Here is a 16,510-nt window from a genome sequence, read left to right as displayed (position 1 = left end):
TTTTTTTTTGATGATTTAACTTTGATGTGTTTGAAAAGATATTTGTTGTGAAGGAATGTCAAAGATCTGTTCTTTCATGGCTTGAAAGACTCGACTAATTTTCCCCATTGTGAAGTCTACAAGAAACTGAGATCCTGAAAGCCATTGTCAGTGCTATTTATCCAGCATGCTTAGTTTTGTGTAGTGGAGGAAAACATCTGTGATGGCATTTAGAATTGCCCTTTCCATGTCTAAGCTTATCCCTTTGCTAAAACTGGAAGATGTATTTTCACCATCTGACAAACACTGAAGTAACAATGTTGTACACCTATTACAAATGAGCTGGCTAAGATGATGCATGAGGGGAAACTGTAGTCATACAGCCATGGTTCAGACTGGTGTGGGATGCTTTTGGAAGCAATATTCTCTGACTTCAATCTTGGAGAACCTTAAGGGAGCAGTTATTTCCAGAATGTGATCAGTCTAAATTGCATTTTATAGGTTCATAGGTAAATATTAGTCTACCTGTCCTTGAGGGCCATTTTAAGTGTAGCCAATTTCCCTTATGGAACTTACTGGGCCACCTTGGTGATTCTGAATGGCAGATATTTCTGAATAGAGAGCATTGATGGGGGAAGGTCTCTGTTTTGGTAAGGGGGGTTAGTTCCATTTCTTCCTGGTCCAAAATGTGATCAAATTCTGCTGTAAGCTGGACTTTGTTGCTATCTAGCAGCACGTCTCTTCCTTGCAGTTTGAGGTAGTAAATTGGTAAGTGCTGTTGACATTTCTGCCTGGATTGTGGTACTATGCAACGACTGCTTTTTGGTAATGCAGTATTTGAAGAGCCAAACAAGATCCCTCTGGTTTGACTGGGGGATGTAGTGCATCTAGTACAGTTAATTTTCTGGGATTTCATTACTTAGGTTCTCTCTGGAGGCTAAACTCTTGCAAAACAATGATCTGTCTGGTCCTTCATGTGAGTGACTTATAACTAATCTGTAGTTTCCTAAGAAATGTCTATGCAGAGTGTGCTTACTTGGTTGCCATCCTGAGGATGGAAGGAACTTTTACTCTATACATATGAAGAACTCCCATGAGTTTTGCTTAGATTTCTTTTCCTTTGATACTTCATTGGAATCTGTCTCCAGTGTTTGGAATTCCTACCCTTTGAGAAAGATTGAGGTGTTGGCCTTGGATGGTTGGGCGAGGACCATCTATCAGCTGTACAGAAACTTGTAGTGTCCAGTTTTTTCTTCATATTTTTTGGTTTGTTACTGATGAAACGTTTTCTGGCAAATTTAACTATCCCAAAGTTGTTTGCGCTTCTTCTTTCCTTTGTAGATGTGTTATACATCCAGCTTTATTTCGAAGGAAGCTGTTTGGTTGTAAAATGTTGACCCCTTCCAAGTCAATGGGAGGAGGTTGCCTAAAAGGTCTAGGCTTAACTATTTCCTACTGTTGACTTATTCCAGTGCATGCCTCTGGTGGGTTAAGTAAAGTGACTCTGAAAATCAAAGAACCCAGAAAAATTGAGACTGGCTGTTTATGTATAAATGAATAATTGCAAAAAATTGGAATTATAACCTTGGGCTTCTGTTGGATAAGAGAATGCTTAGCCATAGCTACCTACAATTAATGAAGTTGGCTTATTAGTGTGCAGTAATTTTGTGCTGGGTATATCAACTTGGTCGGACTGGTACAGCAAGTTACCATAAAATGGAGTATTGATGCCAAAGGTTTTATTGGCTGTCATTGGAAATCGATTTGTGTAATTTCAGTAGTTTGAAAAGATGCTGTTACTCTTGGTAAGATAGCAGTGAAAGGCACTTTGCTGTGAGGGAGGTTTTTTAAACCTACCTAATGTCCATAACCATTTGTCTGCAAAATATCCCACCTAACTGAAGGTGTAAGGTATCACACAGTGGAATTGTAAGAGGTTCAAAGTATCATACAGTGGAAAACTGCAGGTTTGGCTAGGTTTTTCTTGTTTTTACTCATAGATGTCTGTGTGACCTTTTTACTCTGGTTTGGATGTTTATTTTGCAGACACCTTAATGGTTATGGGCATCAACTGGGTTTAAAGACCCTGTGTTTCTAAAGTGTAGCTAAACAGTCCACTGCGCTTGTGCTGATGAGGTTTATAAGAAGGCCAAAACATGCATGTCCACAATTGGTGGCGTTTGGCTTTATTGGCCTGAATGCATCTGTAAAGACTTAAAGTAAAAAGTCATGGACATTCACAAGTATAGCTGAAACACTTTTTGTCATTAGTGTTTGCATATATCCCGTGGGCCTCTTACTGAAGGTTTTAAGGTATCACATGTTGAAAACCCTATCTTGGCTAGATTTTTCTTGTATATTGTTGGTGCTGTGAAGTGCACTGTTAAATGTGAAATAACTGAACCAAAGCTGATTTCATGTTTATTCAAAAAAAAAGGCACCACATTTCTCAGAACGTAGACACAGGAAATAAGGTATGCAGGATATGAACTAAATTTAATTTGGTGTTTTCATCAACAGTATACAAAGACTTCAGAATAATCGCAAGATATACTATTTTGGATTACACACTTTTCCCAGTGAATATTTTCAGTGTAATATAATGTTCCAAGTTATTTTGTAATGACATCAACTGGTTGTCAGATTACGCATGTGATTTATTTTTTTAAAAAGCTAGTATCCCAAAGAAATGCTGAGAGTTCCAATATGAACAACGTAGTAACCACAGCACTGTGGGGCAAAAGCCAGTAAAGGTTCGTACCTAAATTAAAACCAGAACACACCAAAAAGTATAAAATGGTTTAATTTCACAAAAAGATATTTACAGACAAGATTACGATTTTTCGTTTCACCGATGGAAACTTCCTCAGAATAATTGTCGAATGCAGTCTGTTTAAATGCAGTTTGTTTAAATGCACATCACTCCATGCTGATTGGTTAGAAGTGTTAGTATATTTATAATATATGTTAGACCAGAAATGTATGTATATATGTACATATGTATAAAGGGTTGTTCATTAGGGTTGCTATATTGGTGTTTCAACATTTACAAAGCATTTTTCAATGCTGTCATTTTAAAAGTTGTATTCATTAACACTGTTTAACTGTGGTGCTGTGGTTACTACGTTGTTTTTAAAAAGCTGTTTGGCTATATCATGGTTATTCTGAGGAAGTCATTTTGTATAGTGTGGATGAAAGTGTAAAATTATGTTTTTGTAGCCCACATACCAGTTAGCTTTTTGGTTTCTTTTTAACTTTAATTTTGATGCGACTTAGAAATGAGGACCCTTTCATTAAGGTATGTTTATAAGAAAGAAAAAAAAAATAAGCATTTGGAGAAATTAGATGCAGATTTGACCAATGCATTGCAAGACTGTGTAAACTTCACCTTAATTACCTTCTTTCAAAACTAATTTTAATATGCAGTGCAAATTAGTAATCTCCCACCCATTTTCACAAGGGACTATTTTTACATCAAAATGTCACCTGTTTATACAGTTAAGTGAATATAATGCGAATCATTGACTTATCTACTGTATCAGATGTGCATAGTGCAATCCATTGCAACCCACCCCACAGTGCGCAAACATGCCAGTTTCAGTAAATTTACTGACACATGTTCATCCACTGGTGACCTGCTACCCCAAATGCAGGGGTTATAACTACTTTGCTAGCAGTGTGCACAGTAGGTTACCTTCATCCACATGACCCTCGCATAACAGCTGCAGCCACTTGAGATACACCACAGACTATTTGATTGTGATAAAAAAAAATCATTTAATGCTTGCTCCACACACAGCCAATTTATTTGCATCAGTGCTTTTTCCACTTGTGCAAATGTGTAGAAGTCCTGCAAAGCCCGAATTCTTATGACCCATAGAAGCAAGAGATGAAGGGACTTGAACCTATTACCTCTTCAGTAAAATTGTACAACAGTGTTTAGAAGGTGAATTACTATTTAAGTAAAGCTTGTTTCTCAAGCACACTGTAACTGTTTTTTCTGTTTAACACAAATATACAATAGCCCTGCAAAACCAGAATAATTAAGCTAATCAAAGAACAAAATGGTTGTTTATTTCATCAGGCAACCCCCCCATTACCCAGCAGATACAAACACTTGCACACCACTCTTGGCACAACCTCCATAACCAGCAGCTGTAGGCACTGTACACCATAGACATTAGACTAAGCACAAAAGACTTTTTTTTCCCCCCACTTAATTCACAAATGTAAAAACACTGTTTAAATTGAGCAAGTGACTAATAGGTCAATAAATTTATACACACACTTCAGACTCTACTATCCAGCAGTTATAGCCACTTTACCAACACTGAAACACATTAACATTTGAAATGTATGAAATCAGAAATAACATCAGTATTTAGTGACTAAAGTTTGCTGTGTGTAAAAAAAAAAAAAAAAAAAAATTTTTACAAGAAGCACCAAATACTTTTTAGAACAATCAGTGCTTGCAATGGTTCTTGACAGCTTCTAATAGTGCACATACTCTGTAAAATGAATAATCAACTTTTGCTTTCTAGAATGTATGTGAATGACTGGCAGCCGTAGTCCATTCTGAAAGACCTGGGGATTGGGGAAAAGTGGGTCACACTTGGACAGATGTTTGAGTACCTGATTGGCATTCCTTTGACTTCAGATGTACACAAGGAAATGTACTCCTTGAATGTTTGGTACAGAAATGGCAGCCAAAGGACTGCGAGGAAAAAATAAATGCTCCTTTCTCTAATTTTGCTGTAGACTAACAATGCACAATGCTGATTTACTGTTGCCAATTGTCACTTCCCACTCGTAGCATAGTAGTAGGAATGAGTGTAGGCCAACTGCAAGTTTATGCTTTTTACTACAGAGTGAGAGGTTTTTCTCCCAATTTTTCCAATGGGAGCCATTTTAAATTTTATCATAGATGCACAAACTTGGAATTCAGTGACCACGTTTACACATCTGTATGTGGTACAAAAATTAATGTTTAATCTTTAGCATACCCATTGTGGCTGTTGGTGTGGCGGGTATATTTCCCTTAGTGACACTTTGGCAGTAATTGCAGACTAACACAACTCTCACTACAGTAATGAAGGACTCAAGTCTGAGACTCTTGTGTATATTCAGTGGTATGGTTTATTGGGCCTCCGATGACAAATATAGCTGCTTTGGCTTGGCATGTATTTGACCACAAAATCAAACTTTGAAGTTTCTGTATCTAGATGCCAGGTCTAGAAAGTCTGTCTTGTGGTCTGTGCCTAGTATATAGAGGCATGGATTGTAGATGCCCTTAAGTGTCTAACTTCATTTTTAAGTCTGCTAACATTTATTTTCTTGAGTTTCATGATTTGTTACACGAGTGAAAATTTCTAGTTTTCAGTATGGATAATGTTTTGACAATTTGTAAGAGTATGGTACAAGTATTAATGTTATGGTATGTAAAGAGGGTTTAGGTTTGTATCCAATTGTTCATTCTGCAGACTCATTAGCTTTAAGGCCAGCCCTAATGATATATTAAATTGATTATAAATAAAGGTCTGCAAGTGTTTCCTATAATATAACCAGTATGCTATTTTTACAATTGTTTATGATGCTGGCACAAGAGTATTAGCAAAATAGTGTATTCAGTATAAGGTGAAATCAATGTAGTATGTTGTGAAATCAAAATGTCTGTGGCTAGCATTGAAATAGGTGTGCATAGTAGCTTTATCAATAGTAAAGATTTAATTTTTTGATTTGGACCTCGCTCTTGAACAGAATGCCAACTCTTTTGATAGTCAACAGACTTGAAAGCACCAACAGCGGGGTACTTCTAATTACTGAATCCATGCACATTCTGAGTTAAATTCCAGTTTGACAGGTGGTCTAATTAAAAAAAAAAAATCATCCAATTGATCGTATGGAAAACCTTTGATCTATAATGCACGAAATGGGTAGTGCCAGTTTGGAATCCACAAATCTGTTGCACGAGATGTAGAGATGACATCCTTTACATTAACTGACATTGGCCATCAAACTGGCAGAAGTGATTAGGACTGCTGAGAAAATGGAAGCCAGAATATACTGTGCCTGGGAATGACTGATTTAAAGCTATTAGAAGGCATGTTGTCCAAGATACTTTTTCTGGAGGAGTGATTTTAACCAGGACAGAGAAAATGTAGTTGTCACTAAACATGTTATGCACATTGAGAAAGACCAGTAAGAAATTGATACATAGCACTTGCATATGCATTGAGTAAGATGGGGTATTCTTCCATTTTATAGGGCATTTCCAAGGTGGCTGCTTCTGTTCAGTTCTATTTGTCTGTTCTAAGTAAGGGAGATAACATTTGTAAGCAAATGGGGGGGGGGGTAGAACACATGACTTGTGTTATGATTTGGTGTGTGTATTTGGGACCATAAAGTGGAATAATGGAAAGTGGAATAATGGAAAGGACAGACAGGTTGGAGAAGTGCCAATAATATTGAGTCGAGACTGACTTTAGCTCTAGTTTGCAGAGACATGGTAACTTTTTCTGAGAGTAGTATTGGGTTAATGAAGGTGTTTTAAAGGTAGATAGGATAGAGCAATTAGTGGTAGGAATCTGTGTGAGATGTAATGAAATGCTCCATAGTGAAGTTCAGAAAGTGGATAGCCAGTCTCGTGTTGGCATAATATATCTGATTTAAGTTCAGAAACCTGACACAGGTTTAGAACTGGAGGAAAGAATACTTTTAAAATCCTGTTTCAGTTCAACATTGTTCACATTCAGCTTTCTGGTATGTCTGAGTGTGATATAAATGTGTAGTCTCTGAAGGAGTCACATTAGCCAAAGCTGTGCATCTCCCAGGTTGAAAAGGACAGTTTTAACTGCATCAAGCACTAGGAAAATGACAGTTTAGTTAGTTTAATTTCATAGCTCTTGGGGATTTCTTCCCTTGTAAGTAACATCTTTTTTAAAAGTATCAGTTTACTGTTTGGTTACACTGTAACAGCAAAATTCATAATACATTTTTCCTCCAACAGCAGGCATATTCACCTGAAAGATCAATTCCTGATGGCGTTACTGATATTCCACAGTCTCTTCCTCCATCATTCTCCATACAGGAGTCCAGCTTTGAGTCTTCATTGGTATGTTCATATATCTAATACCTCTCAGCCATGCAATGTGTGATACAAACAGTACAAAATTTGTAGCACATCACATATTTTTTTCGTTGGTAGACTTTGGGTATAAAGTAATATACACACAGCTACAGGCATTTTATTTTAATGTTTGAAGTATTGCCAAATCTTTAAATATGTACACACGCTGCAAAATGTGAGTAATCCAATAAAGTCTGTAAATGATCTGTGGATAAAAGGTAAAAAGCAGAAAGTATTGCTAGACAATACAACATGATACTTAATGTAGTGATTCAGCAGAGATTTTCTGAAGAGGGGAAGATCTGATTTCACATATCAGATACAGGATTTCTAAAATCTCACATGATGTAGGATTTCTAGACTACGTGATTATTTGAAAATTTTCCACTTAAGATTAAACTTAACTGTGTAGTTATGGTACTGTTTTTGCAACCTCTAAATGTGTTCCGTTTTACCACATTTTAAACCAAGAATGTCAAAACATGTTGGACAGGTTCAGAAAACCATGTTAAAACATTTGTTTATCTTTTAGTTTATTACTTGTGGTCGAAGTGCTCATTTAAGATGTGTTGAGCCTTGCACATTTTTTCTGATGTAGTAAATTTTTTGAGGAGAAAGCTCCTATGATATGCAAGTTTTTAGAAAGACTTGCTAAAGTATTTGTCAAGTTGAGTATAGTGTAAAGAAACATTTAATACATTTGGGAAAATGTCATTAGGAAGATTAAAAGGAGCTTTTTAGGAGCTTCATGAAGTTCTACAATCACTTTTGTTTTTAGTAAATTGTATTTCCGTATAATTAAAAGTGCAGGTGTTTTAAGTATGTGTGAATGTGATAGGTGATGGGATTTATAAACCTTTCATAAAATGTTAGAAAATAAGGTACATTTAGGGGTAGGTGTGAAAGTTTAGATGGGCTTGTATGGTTCCAGGCTGTTGCAAAGGGGAATGAGTCTGACTAAAAATGTTAACGGAGGTTTTTACACACGTTTGTATGCAATAAGTTAACACATGCAAGACTGGAAGAAAGGAAGGGTAAAATTGTGCCAGTGTGAGAGCAGTGATTTATCCATACAATGGAGGTGTCATGAAGCTAAAAGTAAAGCAACTAAAGCTTAATGCCAAATAGTACATTAGCAACAATTGGTAAGATGACAGGATAAAAATCAGATTAAATGCAAAATTAATTGGGGTTACGGAAGGAAAACTGTTTTGACTGCGTGGAATTGATGACGAATGATAGTTTGGAGTAGATTGTTAAAAATGTCTGAATTTCAAAAACATCAGTTTGTAACTTGGTATGTGATGGAGCAGATTCTTGGTAGGCAGATGGAAAGTTTTGTGGAAATGAGATCATACAGAGAATACAATTTAACAGGCATTATAGAATTCCATTGTAAGATTAGAGAAGCTGGTTTCAAACATTTTCCATTACTTACAGGTGCCAAGTTACTTAAAATTGGCTATGGATATTTCAAAGGCTTTACGGTAAGGTAGCACTTTAATGGCAAAGATCAGGGTATGATAAATAAGTGGTATCAGAATCTTGGTCTGAAACTAAATGCCCAAAAATTGCACTGTTGTACCCTTTGGGTAGTCATCTCCTCCAGGGAGCTACCACATTGAAAATACGTCCCAAAGAGTTGACCCAATTCAAGATTTGGAAACTTGTGTGGACAGTGACCTTACTTTTGTCTGACATGCATCTATTCTAAGACCTATATTGCATAGCTTATAAACTAAAGGGATTGTCAGGATCTAGGGATGTCATTACTCTTTACTCGGCCATCATTAAGCCAGTCATTGAATATAATGTACCTTTGGCATGTATCGGTCCAGACACATCCAACAGCTGGAACACCCACAGCAATACCTTGCTTAAATACAAGGCCTAAGCAAATCCTACATGGACAAGACTCAAAGCCCTGTCACTATACTCTGTATCCTACTGACTACTGAGGTGACCAGAGTCCAGCATCCAAGGCATCCTCCAACCCAGTACTGATGGCTTTAATGCACATGAGTAAGACAAATGACATCAGAAATGCTCAGTCTATAAATCTAAACCTGTTATGCAACATAAACCGAATGTTTGGAGGGGCAGGTACATTTTGCAGAGGATACCACTGCTGTAGAATAGACTTTCCAGCCACATGAAACAAAGTTCATCCTTGTCCATTTTCAAAAGCAACTTGGAACTGTGGATGAGAAACAGATGCATCCCAGAACTGCCCCTTTACTACTATAGCACAGATGTAGCTCCTAAACTTTCTATTCCACATGTGGATCCCCTTAAATTATCTATGGTATGTTTCCAGTTATTCTTATTTGGGGTAATAGTTGCCAACAATGGGATGGGTATGGCTAATCTATAACCAAATGGGTAGGTTGTTTAGAATACAAAGAGGGAAATTGGTTAGGCTTAGAATGGCTTACAAAGGTCAGCTAGCCTACTGCTTGCCTGTGACAACTAAGTCTGTTTTGCTCCTGGGGGTGCAATGAATGCACTAAATTCCAAGTGACTATGACTAGCAGACCTGTTTTTACACTTACCTATGGTAATATATGCTAGGAGAAAAATGTGACTTTTTTAACAAGGAAATGTGATGGCTAAAATGGTAAGACCTTATTGGCTACGCATCTTGTGGTTCCTGTGATTGCTTGCTAATATCTATCTATTCAGAATTATGATGTAATGGACTTGTATAGACATCTGTGGATGCAGTAGTCTGTTTACATTACTGGTAGTATGTATGGTTTCTATAAATACTGACGTTTGAATTTACATTCTTCACTACACAGTTACCTTACTTTTGTGCAAATGTTGGTATTGCATTTAATGTTTTATTAACCCAGTTTCAGAAATATTAGGGGGATACCAACAGTTAACTAAGTGATTAAGAGGTTTTGTAATTTTGGGTGAATTTGTTTAGATAGTGCATATCTAATGGGAATGTCATTCTAGCTGGCACATTTTTTTTAAATAGGCGCTGTCTGTTGGAGCCATGATGGTGAGGGTCAGGAGTATGTCACTGAATAAGGGTCATGTGACTGGTAAATGTTAAGCTGAGTTTGGTCGTATGACAGGTAAGGTGGTAGTTGTAAGGTAATGTGAATTTGGAGAATTGTGTGGTCTTGAATGCAGCATTTGATTACCTGAGATAGTAGTATTTGTGCTTTATTTGGGTCTTATTTGGGGCCCGATAGAGCAAGGGAGCGACCAGCCCTGGACTGACTGATCTCAGTGTGCTCTGAAGGGGAATTTCACTGTGTGTATTTGTTTCCTCATATGAGACACCCTCTCTGGTGTTAGTGGTGAGGATTGAGGATCCTTGATTGCTGTGCAAGGTCAGGGGCATCACATTTGCACTTAAGACCTAGGCAATCATACAGTTTTATATAAATGAAAACAAACCGCACCAACACAATTCTAGTTCTAAGCATTTTAATCACAAACCATACTGATGTACATCTAGTTGCAAACAAACATAAGATATAATCTACCCAATCCTTTTCAGATATTGCATAGCTCATTTAAGTTTTGCCTTCATTCTTCCCACAAGTTCCCACAATTTTTCCTATGTAGTTTGCTCCTGCACTTTTCTAAAGATCTTAGTTTTAACTTACTATATTCACTACTATTTTGGGTTCCATTTTCTAGTAGTTGCTTTTTTGGCAGCAACCATAATTGCACACACAGGCCTTACCATGTCTAGTCAGTTGTGGTTCTGTATCATAACTTGGAAACAATCCTCTCCTTTGTCACACTAATCTGCCACCCACTATCCCTGATGGTGCATCCCGCAGGGAATCCTTAGTCCAACTCACTGCACTCCCAAAAAATGTTCTCCGTTACCTTTCTTCCCTGTCACACCTCCATCATTTGCTGTCTGAGGAAAAATTCTCTGGAGTCTACTTGGGGTATAAACATTTCTATGTAAACATTTCCAAGCAAAAATCCTAAATCTTCTAGATTTTGCATATTTGGAAGACTTACATTTATCCTCCCATTGTTTTTGTGAATTGCTTATTCAATCTCTTCCCAGTCCTTTCTAATCCCCTTTGATTCTTATAGTTGTGCAATAATTTTGTATGTTCTAATTGTTCCTTTTTAATGGCAGCTTCTGTTTGGGATACTAATAACTCTTCTAGTGCTGGCGTTTCATTTAGGACCCCCCCATTTCTTTGCCTAGAGTCCATCAATCCTTGATAGGGAAGGTGCCTTCCTTATTCTATCATTCCCCCTATAGTTATTTGCTCCCAGTACCTTGGTTCCTTTGCCAGTTTTCTCCAATAAATTCTGGCCCCCTCTTGCCTATTGTCTGTATCACTAATTGCAGTCATCTGTATCGGCAGAATCTCCTTTCTTCATTCCCATGTTGGCTTAGTTTGTAGGATTCTTTCTGCTACTTAATAGATGTAGTAATCTGTATGATTCTCTTTTAAGGTCTACATCCAAAAATCCCATTCACTCTGTTTCTTGTGCCCCCCCCCCCCCCTTGTTTTTATCATACCTTTCCAGTTTGAATTAGTTTTTTGGCTTGTGCTATGTAAAGGAGCTTTAACTGTGTAGCTCTGATAAAACCCTTCAAATCAGGTAATCCCAATCTGCCCTGTTCTACTTGAATCAGTTTATCCCACTTGAACCTTGCTGTCTTCCCCTTCCAGATAGTCCTTTAGCTCTTTTAATTGCTACCCACCACTTCTTCTCTGGTTGATAAAAAAAAATATGCCTGACCTGTGTATAAGACTGTTGGGACTAAACATTTTTAACTTGTATCTTACTCCTCGTATCCCTATAACAAAGCTTCCATTTTCTCAGTTTTTGTATTCTTTTGTTTAGTCTCTTTCCACATACCCTTAGCTGCCACACCAGAATAATTTTTAATCCATACTCCTAAATACTTCATTTTACCATGTCCCCATAAATATGGATATTGCTGAACAAATTTATTTGTGGATACATAATTTACCACTATTGCCTTAGTTTTAGCTTCATTAATTTTGTATTCCAAAAAGATTTGAAACTGAAAATGTTTTATATAATGTCTTTTCACTTTGTCGGTGTAAAATACCTGCAAATAGAGCCAGCTTTTATTGACTACTGTACAAATTATATTCTCTAATTTGAGTCCATTGTTTTCTTTGCCAGTGGTTCAAAATATAATGGAAATAAAAGGGAAGTTGGACATCCCTCTAGTTCCTCTGCTCAAGCAGAAGTTCAGAGAGGACCCCACCCACTTTAATTTTCACCACCGATCCCGCATATTCTCTAAATCAGCCTTTTTTTTCCAGAAATGCAAATGCTTCCAATGCACTACTCAATGTCCAGGCATACTCTGTCAAATGCTTTCTCTGCATCAAGACCCACCAACAAAAATGGTATTTTCTTACATTCTGCTTCCCTCTGGGTCATCCGTGTTCTGTTAGTCAAATGTTTGCCCTCCCCTCCACAAAACCATATTGATCTGTATCCATTTTGTAATTTTGACATTATTTTAGACATTGTAGACACCAGTACTTTATAATCATGGTTTAGTATTGAAATGGGCTGGCATGAAGCTGGATCTTCAACGTCTTAAGGTATTACAGCTACCACTGCTTTCTTCCAGGATGTTGGTACTTCCCTTCCTCTTAAAATACTGATAAAAACCTTCTAGATCTTTCATTTTTTCCCTCATAGCTTCCAAACTTCTATAGGAATACAGTGTATTCCAGGGGACTTTCCTGATTGGTTATACATCAGTTTATCTCCTCCTGTCCTAACCATTAGTAATTGAGCCTCTAACCTTTGCACATTTAAATCTTCCTTTAATTTCCATATTTCTTCTTTATACAGGTTTTCATAGAATTTAAAAAATATTTGTAATACCTCTACAGGACTCTGGTTACCTTCTTTTGTTATAGGTTCCTTAAGCTTGGCAACATCCCTTTCTACTTTCTGTTGCGTGAGTTGTTATGCTAAGATTTTGCACTCTAGTGTTAATAAAAAAAAAAAAGTTGCTTAATAGCAGTCTTTCTAAACTTGTGTATTATCAAGATAATCCATTAATCCTCTTCTGTGAGATTCCCCCTATTCTGCAGTACTTTGAGATTAGGCAATCCCTCTAAATTCTTGTTACTGCTTAATCGTAGCTCCCTCTCTTTTATTTCCACCCTGTTTTTAACCTCCACCTTAATTTTATCCCACTTCCTAGTTATACTTTTAGAAGTAATTTCTGTCTTCTCAAATAGCACCTGAATAGTCTTCACTACTCATTCCATAAATTCCTCTGTCCAACAGATAGGTGGGACAGCATCAGTGTCTTGTTTCATTATTCCATGTGTTTACTTTATTGGCACATGATCTGAAAGATATTGGGTGTATCAAGACCTAGAGTTAAATGCAAATGCTCCTGTGAAATGCAAATTGTCTAGCCAAGCACAGTTTTTATATCTCTGGAATATGTAAATTTACTGAGCTCCTGTTACTGAATTCACATCTTCCATGCCAAATATTTTCATAAATTTCTTCAAAAGTCTACACCCCTGTGTTATACTTTCCCTTCTGGGCCCCAGACGCATCTTCACTGCTACAAATCGAATTCCACTCCCCATCTATAAGTAATTCTTGCTGAAAACTGATTATTTTTCCCAGAATTTTCTTAAGCTCCATTATAGCAGTTTTAGGTGGAATATAAATGCATGCCAGTGTAATCTCCCCCCCTTGCCAGTAGCTTCTTAGCACTACAGATCTGCCATTATCTTTATTCTCGTCTGTCACTTGGAGCTCCTCTTGCATTTAATGTAAGTACTTTTTCTTTGTCCCAGATGTTCTGCTGACTAACCATCCTCAAAACCTTTATCAAATTCACATGTTCACTTCCTTCCAACTGTCTCTGCTGTAACATAGCTCTTTGCAGTCTACATTATTTAATGTAGATCAGTAGTTTTTGTTTGTATTTGGGGCCACTGACGTGCAGACATTACAGAAAGCATCATTGTATTAGTTATTTCCACGTTATCTAACAATTTTGTTAAATGTTTAGGTCTAGCTTTTGTTACCTGCAGTACACTGTTTGGCAGGTTGAACTTGTATATAGTTTCTTGTCATATCCATTTGAGCTTGTATCACATCTTGCAAAACTTAGTTTTATTGAAAGCTCTCAAAAAATACCCCCTAAAATCTTTTAATACTAACGCAGAAAACTATGTACATCTTCACATATTGAAGTTTTACCTCCTAATAGGAACAGCTGTCTAAAACTGCCAAACTCGTGTCGTACAAGAAAGGTTATCCATATTAAGATGCACGGTGCAGCCTGTGCTTCTAAGTGCTAACTGGTTGTCTTCTCTCTACTCTTCTGTCTGGGAATATCTGGGAATACCACTGAATGCTTTCAGAGAACATCATCTCCTAGCCATTTTCTTTTTATCCCCCAGCCAATCACTCTCAACCAGACTAATCAATTTCTCTATCGGATTGTTTCCATGGAGACATGATGGCCAGGTACAGAATCACTAAGCGTATATTCATTTGCTAGTAAAAAGACTCTGTATTCAATATTTTTTTACTTTCTACTAAACCTGGTTACCAAATCAGTCTAAGGTCCTCAATCCAGTCATTCCCCCATGCAAGAATTAGAAAAGGCACATTACAGTAATTTTTCTTTTGTCATGCACTTAGCCAGGCTCTTTTTTTTTTTTTACGTTGCACTGCCTAACTTAAAATTTGATAGAGAAGGGAGAAAGAGGGGGGGGCAGCAGCCTCTGTTTACAATCCCCATTACAAAGAATCATGCATCACAAAATGGTACTATTAAGAAGTTTTCTTTAGTTAACTGTCTCCCCTCTCATGCCCTCCCCAAAGAATGTTTCTGAACATTAATGACAAAGTAGGGCATATACTTCAGAGTCCCCCACAAATCCAACACATTTTCAAAATCCAATATTTTCAGGTCGTCTTGTTCTGTTTTTAAAATTTGTTTTCTGGGAAAGTCTGACTGGGTCAGGAACCCATTTTCAGCTGACGCCTGGGGACAGAAGCTCCAAATACATGAGTTATGTCTTTCAACATGAAAGACAATAGCAAGTATTAAGGCACACTAAGTATGAATACTAATAAGTACAGAGGCAAATACAATAAAGCATGTACTAGATGGGCAATACTAAATAAAAGTAATGTGGTAGATTACAACTTTTTGTTTGGTAGGATTAAGGTAAAGCGTGAGGGTCAGGCAGAGGGTCAGAATATTAGAAGCAAGCATATGCTTAGAAGAATTGTGGAGTAGGATGGGTATAGCCAAGGGTGTAGAAATAGTTTGTTAATGGTTTAGTAGATGAAATTCATGGTCTAGGGATCTCCACATGTGGAAAGGAAAGGCCCTAGAGAGTCAGTGAAGTTCACCTGTTAGGGAAAGAGCAGGGTCTCTTATACTGTACAAATATTACACTGTAATCCCACATTGTTACTGGTTATATTACTGTTCATCTCCATTTCCCATATCCTTTCCATTTTCAACGTACTGTAAATTCTTCTATAACTTTTGTGCTCCCAATTTTTTCCATTGAAACAGTGGAAGAGGTTTCACAGGTACAGTCTCTGTGGTCTTCATTACCAGAACAAGAAGCAGAATCCTTTTATATACTTGATTAAAAAATGCTGTCCCTCAGGGAAGAATCTCTTGAAGATAGCTGGGTTATAGCAGTTTGAATCTCACCCCTGTCTCTCGACATTCCCAGAATAATGGAATTAATTTACTCCTTTTACCTGGTGTGCAGTGAGTAATCATTCGCCACACACTCTGCTGTCTCCTACTTTTAGTATTTTGTCCTACCAGTTTTTTCAGAATCTGTTCCTATTGCAGGTAGGATTTAATGTCTATTAAAGGTCTAGGTTGCTTTTTCATAGCCAGGTTTTGAGCATACATCAGATGTGTGCTTTCTACTAAAATATACCTGCTGTGGAATACCAGTCCAGTTGCTTATTTGTGCTTTCATAATATTAATGCAGTCTCTTCCTTCCAGTTTGTACCCAATACCTTGCTTCCTGTCCAAATTTTTACCAGTGAATTCCAGCCACCTCTTGCCTATTCTGTTCCACTACTTGCAGCCATTCCTATTGGCAACATCTCCTTTTCCCATTCTCGTGTTGACTAAGTACTAAATAATTTCTCTTACTTTCTGAATATAATCTGTAATGGTGGTTTTCTTTCTTGAACATCATCCCTTTACATTTTGAATTCTAACATTCTGCTCGTTATGTCAGCCTCAACTGTGTAGCTCTAAAATATCCATTCAAATCCAGTAATCCTAATTCACCTCTCTTTGGAAGGATCAGCTTTTCCTACTGAACTTTTGTCATTTCCCCCTCCTTGGATATATTCCTTCAGTTCTTTAAGGTCCAAAACTTCTTGATAAAAAAAAA

The 16,510-nt window shown here is 37.2% G+C and overlaps 1 protein-coding gene across 3 annotated transcripts in view; it reads left to right on the top strand.

Moving 5' to 3' along the window:
- Positions 1 to 16,510, top strand: part of LOC122802746 (glycogenin-2-like) — a 1,303,570-nt gene that overhangs the window by 751,241 nt on the left and 535,819 nt on the right. For all 3 annotated transcript variants that reach the window (XM_044072514.1, XM_044072513.1, XM_044072515.1), the window contains exon 12: positions 6,986 to 7,090. In XM_044072514.1, the coding sequence (XP_043928449.1) occupies positions 6,986 to 7,090 (105 nt within the window). The remainder of the gene's footprint in view (positions 1 to 6,985; positions 7,091 to 16,510) is intronic.

The sequence above is a fragment of the Protopterus annectens genome, chromosome 5.part0 (assembly GCF_019279795.1).
Source record: "Protopterus annectens isolate FY-2018-M chromosome 5.part0, PAN1.0, whole genome shotgun sequence".
Taxonomy (NCBI): Eukaryota; Metazoa; Chordata; order Ceratodontiformes; family Protopteridae; genus Protopterus; species Protopterus annectens.
This window is presented reverse-complemented; position numbering and strand designations above follow the sequence as displayed.